This window comes from Laccaria bicolor, genomic scaffold (genome assembly GCF_000143565.1).
Source record: "Laccaria bicolor S238N-H82 LACBIscaffold_1 genomic scaffold, whole genome shotgun sequence".
Classification (NCBI taxonomy): Eukaryota; Fungi; Basidiomycota; class Agaricomycetes; order Agaricales; family Hydnangiaceae; genus Laccaria; species Laccaria bicolor.
In genome coordinates this window covers 2,123,755-2,145,562 of record NW_001889872.1, presented here as the reverse complement: position 1 = coordinate 2,145,562, position 21,808 = coordinate 2,123,755, and the positions used below count along the sequence as shown (strand labels likewise).

At 45.8% G+C, this 21,808-nt stretch overlaps 5 protein-coding genes across 5 annotated transcripts; 1 reads left to right on the top strand and 4 right to left on the bottom strand.

The window, feature by feature from the left end:
- Positions 1-65: 65 nt before the first annotated feature.
- On the bottom strand, positions 66-1,431 carry LACBIDRAFT_291814 (uncharacterized protein; the record flags this gene model as incomplete). Its single annotated transcript, XM_001873514.1, has 1 exon — positions 66-1,431. One exon carries the CDS (start codon positions 1,429-1,431, stop codon positions 253-255), a length of 1,179 nt encoding a protein of 392 aa, XP_001873549.1. The 3' UTR covers positions 66-252.
- A 685-nt stretch (positions 1,432-2,116) lies between these two features.
- On the top strand, positions 2,117-3,049 carry LACBIDRAFT_321086 (uncharacterized protein; the record flags this gene model as incomplete). Its single annotated transcript, XM_001874148.1, has 1 exon — positions 2,117-3,049. The coding sequence occupies one exon, from the start codon at positions 2,117-2,119 to the stop codon at positions 3,047-3,049; it is 933 nt and encodes a 310-aa protein (XP_001874183.1).
- Positions 3,050-3,302: 253 nt separating this feature from the next.
- Positions 3,303-5,481, bottom strand: LACBIDRAFT_291813 (uncharacterized protein; the record flags this gene model as incomplete). The annotated part of the gene is made up of 5 exons (XM_001873513.1): positions 3,303-4,224; positions 4,300-4,390; positions 4,460-4,630; positions 4,689-5,063; positions 5,148-5,481. 5 exons carry the CDS (start codon positions 5,479-5,481, stop codon positions 3,327-3,329), a joined length of 1,869 nt encoding a protein of 622 aa, XP_001873548.1. The 3' UTR covers positions 3,303-3,326.
- Positions 5,482-6,186: 705 nt separating this feature from the next.
- LACBIDRAFT_301515 (uncharacterized protein) lies at positions 6,187-6,518 on the bottom strand (the record flags this gene model as incomplete). The annotated part of the gene is made up of 3 exons (XM_001873512.1): positions 6,187-6,314; positions 6,369-6,448; positions 6,502-6,518. The coding sequence occupies 3 exons, from the start codon at positions 6,516-6,518 to the stop codon at positions 6,187-6,189; spliced, it is 225 nt and encodes a 74-aa protein (XP_001873547.1).
- Positions 6,519-6,802: 284 nt separating this feature from the next.
- On the bottom strand, positions 6,803-8,294 carry LACBIDRAFT_291812 (uncharacterized protein; the record flags this gene model as incomplete). The annotated part of the gene is made up of 1 exon (XM_001873511.1): positions 6,803-8,294. One exon carries the CDS (start codon positions 8,292-8,294, stop codon positions 7,416-7,418), a length of 879 nt encoding a protein of 292 aa, XP_001873546.1. The 3' UTR covers positions 6,803-7,415.
- Between the last annotated feature and the right edge of the window lie 13,514 nt (positions 8,295-21,808).

The following is a 21,808-nucleotide window of genomic DNA, read 5'->3' as shown; positions in this document are numbered from 1 at the left end:
TTCCTATATCTCTGAAGCTTAGTTGTTTTCGCGTAGATTGGGCACAATTCACATGATGAGAACGGAAACGCGGAGCAATCGATTCGTAACAAAGTAGATCATTAAAACAAAACGCGGAAATGTAGCAAGAGATGGAGTGAGAACGCGCTCAAGCAAGGAACAGAAACACGATGCAATCGATTCGTAGCAAGCAAATAGAAACAAGACGTGCAAAAGTATGAAGAAATCGAGCAAGAAAACGCGCCACAAACATCATGCAGAGTGTTTCACCGACGTTCTCCTAACAAAGGACCACAATTTCTTCCCCGTCGCTTGACCTCGCCCTGGCGTAGAGTCAGCATTACTCTCGCCCACCATTCCAATCAATTTCTCCGTCATCCTTTCAACCTCTCTTGCATCAAAAACCGCATTTCGCCCCATAACAACCATATACGCCCTCGCAACACTCCCCATATCCTTCATCGGGATCCCCGTCACCGCGGTCCAACACCGCAAATCCTTCACATCAGAGATGTAAGGACAATGCGCCTGCGCAGCGGCGATGGACAGGCCAACCCATAACTTGTGTGGGTCGATCACACATGCGGAATGTTTATTTCGCTTCGTGTCGGCGTCAAGTGATTTACGCAGGTTGCGCACGAGGATGAGCGTGCAGGGGAGGATGGAGAAGGGGAAATGGGTTCGGGAGATGAGGTGAGAGATGAATTGGTCGAGGGGGAGACTAAGAGGGTTTTGATTGGGAGAAGAACAGGGGGGATAAGAGGGAGGAGAAGGGAGTAATGGCCCTAGGGAGGCATAAAAGTATTGGGCACAGAGACGTCCAGACGTCTCTGGTGTGAGAAGGGGAGAAGGGGGAGAAGAATCCATGAATTGAATGGAAGGAGAAAGGGGAGCAGATGAAGAACGAGTAGAAAAACGGAAGTTGTTAGGAAAAGGAGAAGGACAGGGAACAGATTTTCGTCCTTTGTTTTTGGACGAAGGGGTGGGTGGATCCCTGCGTTTAACGGAAGGAGAAGGGGGAGCAGCTGAACGAGTAGAAGAACAGAAATTGTTGGGAGAAGATTTAGGGACGCTTCTTCGTCCACTGTTTCCGGACAAAGAAGGTGAATTCCTGGATTCAACAGAATGAGAAGGAGGAGTAAATGAGAAAGGAGAGGGAGGAATGGGTGAAGAAGGAGAAGGAGGAGCGGATGAAGAATGACTTCGACCCGAACGGAGATTATTAGCGTAAGGAGAAGGATAAGAGCCTCTTCGGCTTCTTCCTTGGTTTTCGGGCAAAGAAGTGGGTGGGTGGTCCACTTTAGGATCCCAACGGATGGATTGGGCCCTCGGACGCGAAGGGGAGGAGGTAGAAGAGGTGTGAACAGCGAGACTCACTTCAAGTGAACGATGCGCAGTGGTAGCGGTGACAGTAGCACTGACGAGAGACATGACTGAATGTCTAGGTGAAATGATGATAAGTCGTCGAAATGCAGAGGGCGAACGTATACGCACGATGATAAGATGATATTCGGGCTTGATAGGTGCAAGCGGGTTATAAATTGCAGTTGTTTTGATCAAAAAAAGTGTTTGAGATGATAGTGGTTTGGTAGATGCAGTTATATTCGTTACAAGGAGAAATGGGGGGTTATTTATGCACTTTGGCGAATAGGGGAGAGCGTGGGTTAGACATTTGGCTGGAAAGGGGGAAGGGGAGCTGGTAGCGCTATTTCTGAGTGATCGGGGGAAGAAACAGCAGGGAGGTAGCGTCTAGAGACTGGGATTGGGGTTGAGATAATGTATGCGCTCGATATCAGTGAGGACACCCCCCCCCCCCCTGGCAACCACGTCCACCCTCATTCCAGACGAACTTGAGTATCCCTGCTACGCCGAGGTTAACAAGATGAAGAGGAGGAAGCAGCACATTCCTGAGAGACAGTAGCTTCGTCGAGTGCTAGAAATTTAAGGGCTAGATACCGCGTGTGGTGGGGGCCCGGGGGACGATGTTACGAAGGTTCACTGTCATGGTTGAAGTTGTTGAAGAACAATCGTAGCAAATAAACACAGTCATGAACCCACCACTAGGGAAGTCAAGAGGGAAGTTGTCCTCGCGCGTCTAGCATATGCATGATCAAAGATGGACGTCGACTGGCTCCCCGAAGACTTACACTTCCACAATGAATCGACGATTGAACTACCCCTGGAGCTGCTTGAAATCATCTTTCACCTCGCAGCCGCCGAGTGCAGGCGTTTCTGCTACACCCTCTGCTCCGTATCCACATGGGGTAGAATCATAGCGCTGCGCCATCTGCTTGTTTCCTTGATGATAAAAGGCCCTGGAAGCAATTTTCAAGCTGTCCAGATAGTCGCAGGCAACATCCTTCATCAACCCTCTCAGCTTACCCCCAGCGATCTCATTCAGAACATTTGGATGCCTTACGTCTCGGATTCTTTGGTTTTTCTTTTCGACAGCTGCAAGAACCTGAAGAATCTTGCCACCGATTGGCGATCTTTCGACCACTTGGTTGAGGCGGCTTGCGGCGGACATCCCTGGCGTGTTCTTTCCGATGCCGCTCTTTGGCAGGAACAAGACCTTTCCCTCTCCATCTCTACCACAGAACACATTTCAAGTGCAAGCCTGTCTCAGTTTAGGATATTCGAGGGTCGTTTTGCGGATGCCTCCAAGTTCCCTATCTTCTCGAGGATCACACATTTGCGGCTCACGTCGTTGATAACATACTGCCATCGACTCCGTTTCCCTTTGCTAACCTGCCTCACCCACTTGGCTTTGCCATACCATGGTGACATCACCTCTCGGATCAACTGCCTGCTTGAACGTAATTCAAAAATCAAGATGTTGGTGATTGTAACATTCACCGACGTCCTGTCAGAGACTCAACAAGCACGGGTGGAGAGCGGGATAAAGCAGCGGAGGATGATGGACAATAGAATCTATGCCTACCCCACTACATCCCTGGATACTGAAAAGGAGTGGCTTGAAGGAACAACAGGCGGTCGGAGCATTTGGGAGGGGGCTGTTCGATACACGGAGCAGAACCTTAGGCTCTAAGCTGGTTCCAGGTCTGTAGACGGAATCAACTGATTGAGCGAGAATGGAGAATTTCGCCCGATACAGAAAGAACTCCGGACTTGATGGTGAAAGTTACCTTTCATGACATGATATTTCAATTATCACAGTTTTTATAGGCATAAGTTGGAACCTTTGAGGTGAAAAAAAACCTGTATTATATGTCCATTTGCTTGCCATGAATGTCATGTGTGAATTGTGACTCTACCGTTATCAGACAAGGATCAATTAGACTGAGAAGTAAGTAGTGAGAATAAAATTAGAAAAAAGTCATCGGGAAGTAATAAACGTATTGGTGGTAAGCCTGTACTGTTCGAAACTCATCTTCAGCTACTCCAGTAGTGGGTACAATTTTTTGACGTTTGTAAGGTCCCGCTGTTTCCTTGGATCCAGGAACCACAAAGACAACGCAGACTCTTTTCCGTGCATTATTGGGCAGTTCCTTGGTGAGTTTCGTTATGCTTTTCAGGTTGAGGTCATGAACTGGGGACATGGTAATCTGGAAAAGAACCGTAACCGCCTTCGATATACAGATAGCATGGATGGTTTCATCCATGGGCGAAAGGGGTATGAGGTAACGTTGAAGAAAACGATGGTGTACGTCGTGAGAGCCAGACTTCGCTCGAACAGACAGAGAGTGGAAGTAGCCTTCAGCTTCGCTATTGGCCTTCTTGATCTGCACCGTTAGGGCAGGCGCCTCACTATCTGTGGCCATGGGTTGGAACTCGATGCCTTCGCGAAATCGGCGGTGGACTCCCATTTCAAAGAGCTTACCACTCCAGCGATGTGCTGTGCGGATGGAGAGTGGGTGGTCAATGCAATCACGAAGTTCCCTCAGGCTGATCTGAAAGAGTTTGATCCTGTTGAACACGCGTCTTGCGACGTAATCGCTCAACAGCTCCATGACTGGAGCTATCCAGGTATCGTCACTGGGTTCGATGCGTAGGAGAGGATGACTGCTATCGAACCACATAAACCCACTTTCTGAATGCATAAAATCTTGTAGGCCACTGATTTGGTTGATAGCCTGATCGATTTTCTGCATTTCATGCTCCTTCCCATCAAGAGAAATGGCTCGGAAGCATTTCCGTGGAATGCCGCCTAACTTCTGGAAGATATCCCTCAATAATTCAGTGGCCTGTGGTTGCACCAGTAAACTATTTGTTCCAGTTAGCAAAACCAACAAAGTTGAGCCTTTTTCTTATGACCTAGCGCAACAAAGATCAGCCCACTTCCATGTGGGCAGATAGAATGTCTTGGCAACATTGCTCTTGAATGCCTTCACGCTATCATAATCGGGGGATGTCGCGACCACGACTCTGCCTAGACGTATATGAGGATGAAAATGCGAAGGAACATCCAACAACTCTGGGTTTATATCGACCAACCCACAGCAGTCAACGGACTGATCGAGAAAATTAATGCGCCATTCTCGGCTCAGCAAAACTTGCTGAACCCCACTATCAGTGAATACAAAAGCATATGCCTTATTGTTGCAGTAAACAGTTGGCTTCTTTTGTTGAAGTCGCCATACGAGGATGCAGGAGAGACCTGCTGTCTTCCCTAAAATAATGCCATCTATTGTCCAGCGGTATAGACATACAAAACAACCACAACTCACCTATGCCAGGCTGGCCCATAATGATTGTTGAATGTGATAATGCAATGAAGCGTTCTGCACGAGGAGTCTCACTGTGGACCTTCTCCTCTTCGCACAACCTGCTATAGAGTAACCTGTACGTGTTGGTGATGAGTACTCGGCTCAAATCACAAGGGAAGACGCCATCATCAGGGAGTGTGAGGTACTTGTATTTCGTCTCATCGCCTGCAGGTTTCAGTGTTCTTCCATCGGGTAGACGTACAGATTCCTCAACAATATGTTTGGAAGAAGGGTTACCCCAAAATGTAGCCCAAATTCCATGCCAATCGGCTGAGAGGTCATTGAAGATATCGGACTGAGCAGCCAAGCGGGCTCTTTTCTTGGGAGGTTCATCATCTGTGAGGTCGATGGCAAATGTGCAGTTGTCAGCACAATATATTGGTCGCTATATAGCGGTGTTATGGGGGACTGGTTGCTTACCAAAAGACTGTGGGAGCTCAGCGAGAATGCTGATGGTGAGCTTTGGAGGATTTGCTGTGAAGGCCGATGACAGCTTGAGCGACGCTAACAGCTTCTCCTTCTTGGCTTTAGAGGCCACCGCCTCAAGCTCGCCAACATCAGAAACATCAGGAAAGTCGACTTTATAGAGGCTCAGTGCGGCGGCGTCGATTTTGTGCTCCAGTGAATGAACAATCTTCGGAAAGATGGCCTCTTTCAAGTCTCCAACAGTTTTTGAGCATTCAATGTCAACAGGGATTGGTTCGAGTGGACGCGGCAGTCCTCTCAAAAAGACGAAAAGTAGCAGAGGTGCCATATCCGACCAGGAGGATAAGAGAAGTGGACGTTAATTCGATAAGACATTTTGCATGGTGACTCAGAATAAAAGGGGTAGCATCGTCTATTTCGGCAAAGGCAAACCGGAAACTCTATCCCGGCACCTCCATCCCAAGGCGGACTTGAGTATTTCCGCTACGCAGGCAACGGTAACTATTCAGAGGTGGGGCTTCCATGTCGTTGAGCTAGAATTCCGTTGTGGACGAGGATAAGCGTGCATGGGACGATGGAGAAGGGGAGGTGTGTGTATGAGATGAGGTGAGCGATGTACTGCTCGAGGGGGAGAGACGGGAGGTAAGAAGAAGGGGAACAGTGAGTACGAGTAAGGCCCAAGGAGATGTAGAGATATTTGGCGCAGAGACGTCCTGCTGACGTCTCTGGTTGAGGAAGGAGAATTATCCTTGGATGTAACGGGAGAAGGAGGAGGAGGAGGAGGAGGAGGGGGGGGAGTGGGTGAGGAACAAGTAGAAGAACGGAAGTCATTGGCGTAAGTAGAAGGATAAACAACGCTTTTCCGTCCCTTGAATTCAGACGAAAAATAATGTGGATGGCCCACTTTGGTAGCGACTGGGATTGAGGTTCAACTTGTCGTAGTTGAGCGAGTCGAGTACGTATGAGCTCGATTTCGGCGAGAGGAAACCCCACCGCTGGCAACTCTATCCCACCACCCCCAAAAGCGAACTTGCTACGCCAACTGTCTCGGAGGCGACATCAACGCAGGCAACAGCCCCTGGTGAGAGGTGGAGCGTTCGTGTCGTTGGACTCTTGAGAGCCATGCGCCACCGAGCTGAGGTAAACGAGAGTGGGCTTTCCCTAAAAAGTGGGTGTCTGTGCAGGGCAATGGGTGAAAAAGACATGGAAACCTACAACGAAGTCGGTCGAGGCTCAAGGAGAGCGTTGAAGTTCCGAATTGAGGACGGACACTCGGCAACTCTCCATCGTATCTTCTAATTTATGTGAGTTCACGATATTGAATGTATGAACCGAAGAAGCGACTTACGACGATCTCGTCCACATTTAACGACTGTTCTTAACTTATTACCATCGATGCCGTCGGTCTCGTGGAAATGGGACAGCAAATCTGAAAGCCAGCGAACGCCTCTGAGTTCCCCGTGCTTTTGACTTAGTCGGCCGCAGGCACTGACTACGGAAACGTTCCGTTGAGATCTTGGGGAGAGTGGTGGCTTCAGGAAAATGATCGCTTGTTTTGGCGATCATGAGTGGAAAACCACCTGCTTTGAAATGGCTTTCCAGATCTTCTGACAGTAAACGATGAATGATAGCTTTTCTTTCAAGCCCATAACGGTGAATAGCTCTCGATTCATTTATGTACAAAAATACAGGCATGTAGTTATGCACAATGGGAATGCAAATTATGTGGTGTCAAGGATTGATCCAACGACTTGGCTCTACTATAGAATGGAGTGGAACTATGATTGTGAATGACTGGAAGAAAGGGATGAACGGCGAGAGTGCAGGAAATATTAAAAGGATTTATGACGAGGGTTGGATAGCGCGAGTTGCGAGAATGCGGGAATGTACAAAGAGTTCTTGTAAGAATTTGAGGAAAAGCTGGACCACGTGAACGACGACTTGCGAGGATGTAGAAAAGCTCGGAAGAATCGTCGTTTAAGATGACGGATGGACAGCGGGGTGACTCGCGAAACATTGAAAGATTTCTAGGTTACGATGACGAGCGGACAGTGCGCGTGGCGAGAATGTCGGAAGCTCGAAGAGAAATGTGAGTGGCGAGAGCATTCACGGAAAGAATCTGTGAGCTATGATGGAACTTCGAGTCGCGACGATGCGAGGAATGCTGTTAGAGCTAGCCACGAGAACGGAAGAACCGTCGAAAGAACTGCAACTTGGAACCAAATATATGCGGCTTTCTTGAACGTAATTCCGCAAGGTCCACTAGTTCGTAATGCGCGCCGTACTACGCACAAATCCATCCATCGCCCGCCTAGCAGGCCCAAACTTGGATATACCACACCTCTCACTCTCAATATGCTGGCACAACGCACTAAGCGTCGTAAACCTTGTCTTACACGACTCCCAACGACAAATATAAATCTTCTCCTGATGACGCGGGCTCGCCAGATGTTGGTTCAACGCAGCAAGCGTCCGGTACGTCCCATAACAGAGATAACACTCGTACGCGTATCCGTTCCACGCTGCATCCGTAGCGTAGTGCTTGACCTCGCGATCAGGGTTACCACCCGTCAAGAGACGGGACGAATCCGTGATGAGATTGTTCCGGTCGTTGTCGCGTACGAATTTGTTTAGTTTCGCGCGGTCGATGCCTGATTTACACGTCCCCGCTTCGAGGTGGAGTACTACAGCGGACTGGGAGACGAATTTGAGTCCGCACCCCTTGGCGGGACACATATAGTTCTTGGGTGTGTGGATGGAGGAGTTGAGGTGGGCTGTGAGGTTATTTGCGGAGGAAAAGAGATGCTTGCATGGGACGCAGTAGTGGTGGCGCGGGGATTGGCGGTAGTGTTCTTCTAAGGCTTTTTCGTTAATGAAGACCTTGTTGCACGAGCTGCACCAGTAGTGTTCTTCTTGGAAGTGCATCTGGAGGTCTTCCTCGTCGTAACAGTGGATATCGCAGTACTGGCAGTAGTCATGGTCAGGGCTTTGGACCAAGTGTTCTCTCAAGCCGACTTGGGAATTGAAATCTGCGTCATGGGTGGCGCAGTACCAGGGGTGGTTGACTGAGTCACGCATGTGCTGTTGAAGAGCGGAAAAGAACTTGAAGGGGCGGTCACAATCATAGCAGTAGTACGCCATTGGGACGGGGTGACTACAATGTGTGAGTTCTGAGAACGTTGGAAGAAATATTTCTGAGAGAGTGCGGATATGCGGTATCCGTCGAGGGAGAGAGAAGGCCGACTTGGAAGACGGAGAAAGGATGAGTTGAAAGAGATTCAATGAAAGGAAGGCGGTGTGTTGACGTGTTGACGTGCTTAATGAGTCACGACCAGTGATGTGCCGGTCATTGACTAGTCAATGCTAGTCATGACATTGACAAGTCAAAAGAAGTCGAAAGTCAAGTCAAATTGACCGTGACTCGGTCACCATTTACTAAATAAGGCAGGATAGTTACAGTGTTTTGCATGTGAGATTGGAATCCAAATCTCACGAAAAGTTGTTTGTTCTTGTATTAGTTGTAATGTGTGATGTTGCCTTCCTCTGTGTCACAGCGTTGAACGTTGAACTTCCTCTGCCAGAGCGCTCTTAGTGAAGGTCACGGGTAGCCGATAAAGGATCTAGTCTTCCGACTAGATCCTTATTTTCTTCAAGTGGAGGAGTCCCCTCCCTTGGAACTTGCTTGGAACCCGCATTTACGTTGATGATTCAAGAATGTTGACTCCCATCAGTCACAGACCACAAGAACAAACAAGTTTTCGTGAGATTTGAATTCCAATCTCACATGCAAAACACTGTAGATAAGCAACGAACTTTTGTTGACGCGCACAAAAGACTGGAATTTGTGTTCGAAATATTTAATCTACAAGGGAAGGAAGGTCCTCAAGGTCAGAGTTGTCGCTATCCTCGGGGGGTGTCTTTCCTTTCCGAAATCCAAGTGCAGCTGACAAACGGCATGTGATCGGTATACGGTGGTGCTCGATTTCCTTGGGTAAATAAATGTTGGATTGATCATATACTTATACTTCAAACATGGAGTATAGTGCATATGCCAACGCGCACGCAAATTGCTATTCATAATCTCGGGCAGACCCTTCCCATCAGACCCTTGCCTCAAAGTCATTCATCACGTGCAAGTCAATCAAAAATCGATGTCAATGACTAGTCGTGACTAGTCATCAAAGTCATGACCGTGACTTCTTATTTTTAGTCATGACCTTCCAACACTAGGGACTGTCATGGATACACCCGGGTATTAACTGTACCCGATCCACGGATTTTCCCACCCACAGATCAGATAAGGTACATTACGGATATATCCGTGGGTAAAACGGCCTGAGTGGCTGAGGACGTAGCTTCAGTTATATAAATGAGTGTATCTTGTTCATTTCTTGTCTGTTCTTTACAAAAAAAAATTGTGTTATGAAGCGAAAATTCAGAAGAATTCATATTAAAACAAAAGTCATTCATATATGATCTAGATTGAGTGCAGTAAAACTAAAGTTATTTATATATCATAATCTGAGGTCTTTCCCTTTATATAATGCTGTTGTAACTGAGCCTTGATCACAGAGTGTGTTTTGGGGTGTGTATTAGCATGCCTTGGCCATCTTGAGAGTATTTATTTTCAGTATCAGAGAAATGCCTTTGAGAACAATTGATATTTATGTAGAGGTATTGAAAGAACAATTTTGGTGACATAAAGTGTTACAAAAAGAAATCATTGTCCATCTTTTTTTCAATCATTTGCATAACTTTATTGAAGCCTGGGTAGAGGGGGGATTTAACCCAGGATCTGAGAGCCATTTCTGCTCTGAATGTTTGAGAGTTAATATTGTGCTGGGTGAAATTGATCTGATGGTGGCCAGTGGAAAATGCTCACTCTGCATCCACAGAAGTAGCTGCAACAATTGTTGAAAATAAAGGAACATAAGTGTGAATAATGGTGCTTACCTGGGGCTGAGCAGAAATCAGAACCCATTCGTGAGAGTTGTGGTCAGGACTGTGATGCATTATGCCAGTACATCATATAACCTCCCATTTCCTTGATTGTTTCCATTGCTACCCTGGGTTCATCAAGGTAAGCCTGAATGTGGTCCTTGACAAACTGATTTTCTTTTGGTGCATATTGTGATTGCTTTGGCTAAAAATTGAATTCAATAACAGGATTTCAAAGATATTTTTACCAATTACCTTGTTTTCCTCCCCTCTTAGCTCATTCTCCTCTTCACCTGCATATACACTGTCTCAGTAATCACATACTATACTTTTTATAGACTTGATTTGTTGGACGTCATGACCATGGTCTTGAAACCATTTGACACTTGAGACAGCGACAAATATGTAGGGCTACATATGTAGAAACATATGCTTGTAAGCAGTCCCTAGAATGCACAAAGGACCACCTAAGCCAAAAGGCAGAATAACTGAGAAGTTATATTCTCAGCCAGTGCATCCTATATATGATACAGTATGGGAACTGTAGTAATCATGCCATGATTACACCCTCCCTATCTCTGGAACTTTGCCCCCTCATACAGACCTGGTCCCAATCCCATAGTCCTGGAGTTCCTCATGGGGTTTCCAAAGTGGGAGTGCTCATATAGGCCACCCCAAGGGTCTACCCCCTTTGTTAGGGTACCATCTCAATACTTGTCCTTTTATTCTCATTTTGGCTCATTTTGGCACATTAAACCTTTTGTCTGTTTCTGTATTACCTGACTGGTATTTACTAGTTGTACTCACGTCCACTATTACATAAGTAGTTGTATTCTGTGGGTATTGTACTTGATGTGTCGACGAACACGTTCAAACATGAACTCCTTTCACGCGTTGTACACTTGTTTGGTTTGCAAGTCGTTGTTAGGATCACAAGTCTTCGTTAGGATCGGAAGTCTAACCAGACATATCTGAACAAGAGAAATGTTTGTAAACAAGAAGATGGAATATTGTAGCAAGGATAAGAACAATCTAGATACTTCTCAAATACTATTGTACTTGTATTTAAATAGAGTGAAATGCTAGAAGTAAGGTATCTTACTTTTAACCCCAACTTTACCAGTTCCTTGAACTAAGGTGTTTCTTGAGTGAATTGATAAGGCTACACGCTATCAATTAACTCGGACCAATCGTTAAGGCTTCGTGCTAACGATCGCAGTCCTCAAGCAACGCAAACAAAGTACGGTTAAAGACTCTCGACGTTTCTAGGAAACCCCCCTTACTCTTTACAACTCAATCATATCATATCTGACTCTACGTACAATTACTCTAGTCTTGTTTACTAGTGTTTGTATTCACAGGAATACACCAACGTAGAGCGTCGAACTCTAACATTGGTGGACACATTGGGAACTTTTCTTAGCAAACACGAGACCTCTTAGCCCGTAGGACGTTCCAATTGAGTCATCAGTTATCGGTCACCTCTGTTCCCAAACCGTCGGAACACGTTCGGTTATCGGCTACGTTTACCTCCGAACCGCAGGAACACATTCCCCGATTGCAACGCCCACCAACCAAGTCAATCTGCACAAATCGGTATCAGCAAAACACGTTTTCAATCTCAAGAGATCCTGACGAGACATGTTTTCGATCGTCACGCCCACAGACCTCGTCAATCATTCTCAGTAACCATCACATTTACCCTTTTCCATCCGTCTTATCCATCGAATTTCAAATCAAGTCTTCATTATGTCTAGTAGCAACGAAGGCACGAAGAAGTCTACTCGCAGAACAAACAACTCGCAATCAGCTGGTATGACAAGTGGGGTAAGTAACACATTGGGTTTTGCGCCACCAATTCTTCAAGAAGCCTCAGAGACAAACACTTTCCCAGATTCGGTAAGTGACAATGCGAGGCGAATACCAGAAGACGTTCAAGGCACACCAAGCAACCGCCAAGTCGAGAACACCTTCGTAGACCCTGCCGAACAAGGAGAAGAGGACACAAGGTCAGACTCCAGTCTGAGTCTACCAGACTTCGGAGAGCTGACGGAGTTAGGTTCTCCCTACAGATTCAACGAGTTGCCGGTCGATCGGGAGTTGTTCTTTGAACGCACAATCGAGTTTCCTAGTTGTAAGCCGTTTTCTAATTACGGAGATTCGGAGAAAGGACTAAAGAAGTCTGAGAAAGTATTCTCCACCGGAGGACGTTATTTTCAAGCGCTAAAACTGGGAGAAGCCAGTCTACAACGTCCCATAGCCAGTTCCGGTGGGAAGACTATGTCTAGAAACGAACGAAAGAAGTTTTTCTCAGAGGAACTGGGTATTCTCGACGAACTTTTAACTAATTTGTATTGTTTTAAGGATGGAAATCGCGCCGGTTATGCTATTCAGAAGATTATACTGGTTAGTCTAAATCAACGACTACGGGCCTGCAGAGAACGCGCAGAGGAAGATTTAATTATGTCGGGAAACGGAATTCTTAGTATTCCGCGATGGGGATTGCATGGTAAGGCTGATGAATTCTGGAACACTAACGATTTTGAAATTTTAGGAGCTTGTTATCGACGTGAGGTTGAGGATTTTCTGACATACCTTGTCGATCATCACGACTTTCCATCCGCGAAGAAAGAAACTGCAAGTAAATCGAGGACTATGTCCGTTACTCTACCTGCTGAATCGTCTGGTGAATCGTCACCCACTAATCTGGCAACTCCAGTAATTACAGTGCCCATCTTCGCTCCAGGCGAAGCAGATAGCATTTCGAGATTCCAGCGTCCATCGACGGTGAGTTATACTTACCAAACGCCTGGAAATCTTAACTCCTCAGTATTTGGACGACCCACTCAAAATACTTCGTCGAAAGTGTTTCAAGAGATATTCAGCGCTGATAATTCGAAGAAAGGTCAGATAGGGCGAGTAGTGACTAATAGTCCTCCCCCCGTAACCTCCACCGAACAGTCTCACAGAAACCCTACAGGAGGAGCTCCAGGTCCAGGAGATTCTGATGGAGACGACAGCAGCGATGAAAGAGGAAATAAGCCTCCTAGGAATCCCAAGGTCCCTCGTATTCCGCGCAAAAATCCGTTCGACAACACGTCAGGAGGGAACGCTGCAAGTAAGTTTCCAGCAGAACCGCAATTTGACAATAAACTGAAGGGGGACGCTATACCAACTTGGGACGGGAATCCCGATTCGCTGAAGCGATGGTTCCTAAAACTGAACAGTTTGTCGAAAAGGTCAGGATTAGTTTTCGAACAGTTGGGAACATTAGTACCAACTCAACTTACAGGAAGTGCCGAAACGTGGTATTATAGTCAGAGTGCTGATACTAGAACACGGTTAGAGACTGATTGGGGAACTTTATGAGCGGCGATCGGTGAGTACTATATGAATCGTACATTCTTAGACAAGCAGAAGGCACAAGCTAATAAAGCATCATATCGCGACGCAGGAAATCCGAAGGAGTTGCCTAGTGAGTATGTTATTCACAAACTAGAACTTCTTCAATTTGTCTATAACTATACTGACAATGAATTGATTAATGAGATTATGGAAGGCGCGCCTTCCTACTGGACACCAATTGTAACGGCACACTTATATCAAACACTGGAGGAGTTCCAGTTGGCCGTCAAGTTCCATGAAGATTCCCTTATGAGAGCCGGTAACGATGTTCTCAACACTACCAGGAATGAATTTTACTCCAGAGACGCACCCCCGAAAAGCCCATTCAATCCATTTCGCAACCAACGGGCGAACGTTAATCTAGTCGGGTGGACTCAAGCAGTGTCTAAGCCTCAGTTCCCTAAGGACGACTCGAATATTTCACCGCGAGGGACACCTGAAGAGAAGGGAGCACGACCGTGTCGTCACTGCGGTAGCAGCAAACACTGGGATCGCGATTGCAAGTACGCACGAAAGGGTGAAAGATCCGCACGAGTAAATAAGGTGACGTTCCAGCAAGATGAAAGAGAAGCTCAAGATAAGTATGATGACTTATATTATGAAACGTTTAGTGATGACGAGAGCGTTGAAGAAAGTTCAGATCGGTCGGATTTTCACAAAGCCTCTCAGTGAAAGACTCGCATTCGCTGAGGGGGGAGTTTCATAGCAAAACCTACCACATTAAAACTACTTGGGAGGATAATCTAAAGAATCCCTATTCTACAGCTCCTCGTTTGTCGTCGAGTTATGTTGTACGAAGAAAACCACCAGAAATTAACAGGAAGACTAAACGGAAGTTAGCACACGAAATCAGTACAGCGTCGTTCGCTACACACGCGCAGGATAATAGTGGTGAGCTTATAGAACTCCGAAAACACTTGTCACGACCATTAGGGTGTTCGTTTCTAGGGGCTAAAGCTACGGAAGCCTGCGTGTCAATAGATGATGTGAACGCCAAACCTGTTTCCATGATTATTGACTCCGGATCGGATATCACGTTGATATCACAGAAAACCCTCGATCAGATGTTGAAGGCACCGAAGATCCGTATGGGCCAACAGATCAAATTGATCCAAGTAACCGGTAAGGCTATCATCACAGGATACGTCATTCTCAATCTAATCTTCAAAACGCCTGAAGGGCCGGTTCAACTAAACATTGAAGCATACGTCATCAAAGGAATGTCTGCAGAATTCATTTTAGGTAATGATTTTGCTGACCAGTACTCGATATCAGTAATATGCAACGAAGGAGAAACTACACTACAGTTTGGAAGGTCAGGAAGATCGATCAGAGTTCATAATTCTCTGAGCACGCCCTTCGTCGATGAGGACGGACACGCTTTTAAGGTAAGAGTCCGTTCAGATATCACAAATCGAGTACTAAAGTCCAAGGCTCATCGGAAAAGACAAGTTCAGAGGAAGCAAATGAAACGCCGACAAGCCGAGCAAGAAGTTCGTTCAAGATATCAGGTTAGCATACCGCCCGAGTCATCCAAGTTGATACAAGTATGTGCTAATCTTGACCATCCTACATCTACCTTGTTGGTAGAAAGATCTTTTGCGTCAAACGGAAATCCAGAGGAAGTATATGGCAGTACGGATACGCTTATAGACCGCGAAGACAGCCGAATATTCGTATCAAATTTCTCAAGGACCCCGATTACAATTCCGGCAGGACAGGTTCTAGGGATAGGAAGGAATCCTGCATCGTGGCTGGACAGAAAGGGTCAGTTTTCTGAATCGCAGAAGCAGGACGCCGAAAAGCGAGCTCACTTAATTCAGACTTTACTTCAGAACCAATCCATTCCGCCGAAGTCACATACACAATCCGAACACACGACACTCACCGGTAAATGTCAATTACAAGAAATTCTAGACCCTTCAAGGTTACGATACTCTGGAGAGGATCCTCTATCAGAGCCACCAGTAGAGGGCGGACCAAAGACAGCAGAGGTACCAGGGGAAGTTATTTCTGAAAGCACGTTATTGAAGGAGTTGGATATTTCGGCTAGTCTCTCTCAGGAACAGGCTCAGGAAATTCGTCGTATTTTGATTAAACATAAGGAAGTTTTTGGACTAGACGGACGTTTGGGTAGTTACGCAGAAGAAGTAAAAATTCCGCTAGTTCCAAATACCAAGCCCATATCCGTCCCGCCTTTTCACGCATCTCCGGCAAGTCGAGAAGTTATTGATAAGCAGATGGACTCCTGGTTGAGTTTAGGAGTTATTGAACCATCTCGAAGCCCATGGGGCGCACCTGTCTTCATCGCGTATCGGAACAGTAAACCGCGAATGGTCATCGATCTCAGACGGTTAAATGAAAGGGTTATACCGGATGAATTCCCTCTTCTGAGACAGGAAGAGATTTTACAATCCTTGGAAGGAAGTCAATACTTATCGACTCTCGACGCTCTCGCAGGATTCACCCAACTTAGCATCGCTCCGGACGACCGCGAAAAACTGGCGTTCCGTTGTCACAGGGGACTGTTTCAGTTTAGAAGAATGCCCTTTGGCTATAGGAATGGTCCGGCCGTCTTTCAGCGAGTGATGCAGAAAATTCTTGCTCCGTTTCTGTGGATTTTCGCGCTAGTTTATATTGACGATATCGTGATTTTTTCCAAATCTTTCGAAGAACATTGTCAGCACGTAGGGACAGTACTGGCAGCAATCGAATCCGCTGAAATCACGCTTTCTCCTTCTAAGTGTCATTTCGGCTATCAGTCAATTATGCTATTAGGGCAGAAAGTTTCTCGGTTAGGGTTATCCACACATAAGGAAAAAGTGGATGCAATCCTACAACTTGACAACCCTAAAAACGTACATGATCTACAGGTATTCTTGGGTATGATGGTCTACTTCTCATTGTACGTCCCGTTCTACGCATGGATAGCGCACCCCCTATTTCAACTTTTGAAAAGGGAAAATAAGTGGACATGGGGAAAAGACGAACAGGCAGCTTACAAGTTGTGTAAACAGGTCCTTACAGAAGCCCCAGTAAGGGCTCACGCAATGCTGGGAATTCCGTACCGAATCTATTCAGACGCTTGCGATTTTGCGTTAGCCGCAATCCTACAACAAGTCCAACCAATAAAGATAAGGGATTTGAAAGGAACTAAAACTTACGAGCGATTGGAAAAGGCCTACAAGAAAGGCGAATCGATACCAAACCTGATTACTCACTTAGATAAGGAAGGATCAGACGTCCCTTCGAACGGAGAATGGGATGTAGATTTTGATAACACAACTGTCCACATTGAACACGTAATCGCGTATTGGTCGTGTGTGTTGCAAGCGGCCGAAAGAAACTATTCTCCTACTGAGAGAGAAGCATTAGCATTGAAGGAAGGATTAATAAAATTTCAACCATATCTTGAAGGAGAAAAAATCCTCGCCATCACTGATCACACCGCTTTAACGTGGAGTAAGACATTTCAGAACGTCAATAGGGGGTTACTTACGTGGGGTTTAGTATTCTCAGCCTTCCCAAATATGAAAATTGTACACCGAGCTGGTCGAGTACACTCAAACGTCGATCTGATTTCTCGGCTGAGGAGACGACAACCAATTCAGGAAGGGCCTACAAATATGGACTCAGCATTCCTAACCCTGAAGCCTACAGAAGACCCACTGAAAAACATGTTTGAGGAGTTAGGTCCACAATTTGAGGAAAAATTGTTGAAAGTAGCGTCGAATTTCATGATGACAGAATTAGAAGTTGAGAAGGAATTAACGTCCATACCTGTTACGTTAAGAGTGGGAGATACAGAAGAAATCGAGATGTCCCAACTAACCACACGGAATTATTCAATCTTGGTAGGAATGAATCAGGACGAAATATCTAAATGGAAAAGGGCATACGACAAAGACCCTCATTTTAACTCAGTCTTGAAGGCTATGAGAGAGGACAAAGATGACAGCATACCTTTTCCGCAATATCATTACTCCGATAATGGACTCCTATATTTTGAGGACAGTCTGGGCAATACGAGGATGTGTGTACCGAAGGAGCTAAGGAACAAGGTCATGTCCGAGAACCATGACATTATTTCGGAGTCCGCTCAGAGCGGATACTATAAGACATACAACAGGATAAGCGGCACATATTATTGGCCTAGGATGTCTAGAGAAATTAAAAGTTTTGTGAATACGTGCGATGTCTGTCAGAAGACAAAGCCGAGAAGACACGCGCCTCTGGGATTACTCCAACCTATACCCATTCCATCTCAGCCGTTTGAAGTGGTGATGATGGATTTTATCCCTGAACTTCCGACATCAAACGGATGCGATAACATACTAGTTATTGTCGATAAACTCACCAAATATGCAATCTTCATCCCTACAACAACAAAAATCAGCGAAATCGAAACAGCTAGAATGTTCTTCAAACATGTTATAGCTAAATTTGGAATACCTCGGCAGGTTATTTCAGATCACGACACACGTTGGCGCGGAGATTTTTGGAAAGAGGTATGTCGATTAATGGGGATGAAGCGATCCCTGACGACATCGTATCACCCGCAAGTGGATGGGCAGACTGAAGTGATGAATCAGGGTCTTGAGATCTCGATCCGCACCTACATCGGCCCTGAGCGGGATGATTGGAGCGATCTTTTGGACGTCCTAGCGTTATCTTACAATACTTCACCTCACACCGCTACAGGCTTCAGCCCAGCTTATCTCTTACGAGGATATCATCCCATAACTGGATCGACACTACTCATGAGCCCACGACTGATAAGGAGGGACGACTTACAAGAAATTTACATCGAACATGAGGCGCTTGATGAGAAGGCGTTACACATGACCTAAGCATTTGAGGCTGAGCACAGGAAGGCACAAGATGCCTTACTTCTGGGTCAGGTATTCCAAAGAAAGGCTTATAACAAGGATCGACTGACCTGGGAATTTCAGGAAGGTGACAAAGTCGTCACCAATCGAAAACATCTAGGTCTTCTTAGGAATGAAAAAGGATGAGGGGACAAGCTTCTCACCAAATACGAAGGGCCATTCGAAATCATCCAGAAGATAAGTTCAGTCTCATATCGTCTACGCATGCCTGCGTCTTTCGGTATGCACCCAGTACTTAACATTGAACATTTAGAAAGATACCACGACTCCCCTAAGGAATTTGGTGAGAGACCCAAAATAAAGATGAATCGAATGGACTTCGAAGAATTACCTGAATATCAGGTGGACCGCATCGTGGCCGAATCATGGCATAAAGGCAGGAATGGCAGGCGTATACCCATTTATCGGGTACACTATACAGGGTATGGTCCTGAAGCCGACACTTGGGAGCCACGACAGAATTTGAAAAACGCCCCAGTCGTGTTGCAGGAATGGATTAACAACAAGGCGTCCCGATCTAGGAAATCTAAACAACTAAAATGAATGAGAAAAAATCTATTTAAGCCGTGCGTCTATCACTTTTCTCTATTGCAATATTTCATTCCCTCTCTCCCTCAAAGACATTGTTTCTTCTCTTAAAAACACCTCAACTCTTCTTTCTACGATGCAGACCATTGAAACCTACACTCCGTCTCTCCCCAACCTTCACCTCGTTCCTTTTCAATCAGCGAACACCGCCGTCAACAACGTCCATCCTCTCAACTACCGTCTCACAGCCGACGACTTCATCACCCTTACCTTGCCCAGCGGACAACTCTTGTACGCGCTTGATCCGGCTACTGGCACCTCCCTGTGGTGGGCGTTACGACGTGTCGCACGAGTTATAACACGCGCAGCCACGCACTCCATTCCCTTTGATCCATCTTTACCCATTGCGCAACGTGCATACATCCCCCAGTTTCAATTTGACCGCATCGCGATGCAGTGACCCGCCATCCTGTCAACCTTGAACCCTGACTGCATGAACCCTCTTTACGGGTATACGTCACAGGAAAATATCCAGGCGTGGTTTACGGATTTCCAAAGCATGGGGCGGCAGGCAGTACAGTGGATCCGCACCGCACGCCTTCAGTCGGCCTGCTTAGGGTTACACTCAGGCTGGAACTGGGAGGTGGCGTCCCAGGACGCCTTGAGCTTAGATTATCCTAACCGATACCTCCTCAAGGGGCCCGAGGGTACACAACCAACTTTCAGAATTATTTTTCTCTCATTCATTGAAACAATAGGTCATATTGATCCTGTTTCATACGCTCTCCCTTCCGCCTACAGTCCATCTGTCGCCGATTGGTCAAGCGACACCTCCAGCATCAGCTCCAATTCTGACGAAGACGTCAACATGGAGGATGCCGAGCTTGGTAAGAGCCAAAGATTTCAATTAGGATTTACATTGAGATACTTGTCAGGTAATAGGTCTCTCGTCCTGCACCCACTGCTCTCAGCATATGCCACACGATACCGGGATTACGACGTGTTTAGCAAGGTACCTTTGATTGACAATGGGTACATCGATTCTCGCAAGGCCGGCGATCTCACTCCCTATGTTTCTGCATTATCCCCCATCGAATCTACCACGTTCCGAATTCTTTCACTTCCAATTTACGATGATTACGACAACTAGGGCGTATTCGAACTTCAAGGACAGGGGGGGGTATGTTAGGGTACCATCTCAATACTTGTCCTTTTATTCTCATTTTGGCTCATTTTGGCACATTAAACCTTTTGTCTGTTTCTGTATTACCTGACTGGTATTTACTAGTTGTACTCACGTCCACTATTACATAAGTAGTTGTATTCTGTGGGTATTGTACTTGATGTGTCGACAAACACGTTCAAACACAAACTCCTTTCATGTGTTGTACACTTGTTTGGTTTGCAAGTCGTTGTTAGGATCACAAGTCTTCGTTAGGATCGGAAGTCTAACCAAACATATCTGAACAAGAGAAATGTTTGTAAACAAGAAGATGGAATATTGTAGCAAGGATAAGAACAATCTAGATACTTCTCAAATACTATTGTACTTGTATTTAAATAGAGTGAAATGCTAGAAGTAAGGTATCTTACTTTTAACCCCAACTTTACCAGTTCCTTGAACTAAGGTGTTTCTTGAGTGAATTGATAAGGCTACACGCTATCAATTAACTCGGACCAATCGTTAAGGCTTCGCGCTAACGATCGCAGTCCTCAAGCAATGCAAACAAAGTACGGTTAAAGACTCTCGACGTTTCTAGGAAACCCCCCTTACTCTTTACAACTCAATCATATCATATCTGACTCTACGTACAATTACTCTAGTCTTGTTTACTAGTGTTTGTATTCACAGGAATACACCAACGTAGAGCGTCGAACTCTAACAGGTGTTTGAGGTTGAGACTGAAGGTGCTGCGGGGGATGTCTCCATCAGGGTGTTTGACATTGAAATTGAAGGTGCCACAGGGGATGTCTCCATCAGGGTGTTTGTCATTAAAATTGAAAGCACCGCAGAGGATGTTGCCGTCGGGGTGTTTGAGGTTGAGATTGAAGGCACTGTCAGCAATGGCCCCATCAGGGTGTTCGACATTGAAATTGAAAACATGACCTCCACAATATGGTCATCTGTGGCATGATCTTGAATACGTCAAGTTAGCAGAGCACTTTATTGACTGTGGCAGAGCATTTGATTGACACTGACAGGGAATTGAGAATTCAAAATGTTGACTCCCGCGGGGCATTTGATTGACTCCGACAAGGCATTCAAAATTCAATATGTCAGCTCTGACAAAGCATTTATTCAAGATAGAGGAGTCAATCCACTACAGCATTTTTAAGCTGGTGCCCAGATCATCCATCCATGTGAACTGAAACATGCAATGGCTTGGAATATGTGATTTTCAGAAACAAGAAATATATTGTCAAGAAATCAATGCACAATATCAATGAAAGGTCCTGCTAGTAGCCATGACAAATCCTCATAATACAAAAGAAAGATCCACTGAATTGGAGGTCAGATAGTTGAGGTGTGCACCATTTAGTTTTTAGAAGTAGAACAACTCTGGCAGCCTGCCTTACCAAATATGGGCCAGTGGCAACCTAATATGGAAGGAGCGCATTATTCACACACCATCTGAAACTACACACTGTGCTGCGCTCATTGGCGATGCAACACGCCAACAAAACAAAGACATTGGGGGGATCCCAGAAAGGAATAGAATCATTTGGAATAGCTTTCTCAGTGATTGAAGAAGTTTTTGTGAACAGACCTTGGAAAGAGCTATTTGGTGCATGAATCTTTATACCAACCAGTTGCACAACATGCCATTTTGCATACATCAAGTTATTTTTTTTTTTCTTCCCTCACAACTGCTTCCCCCACCTATCTGAATTGAT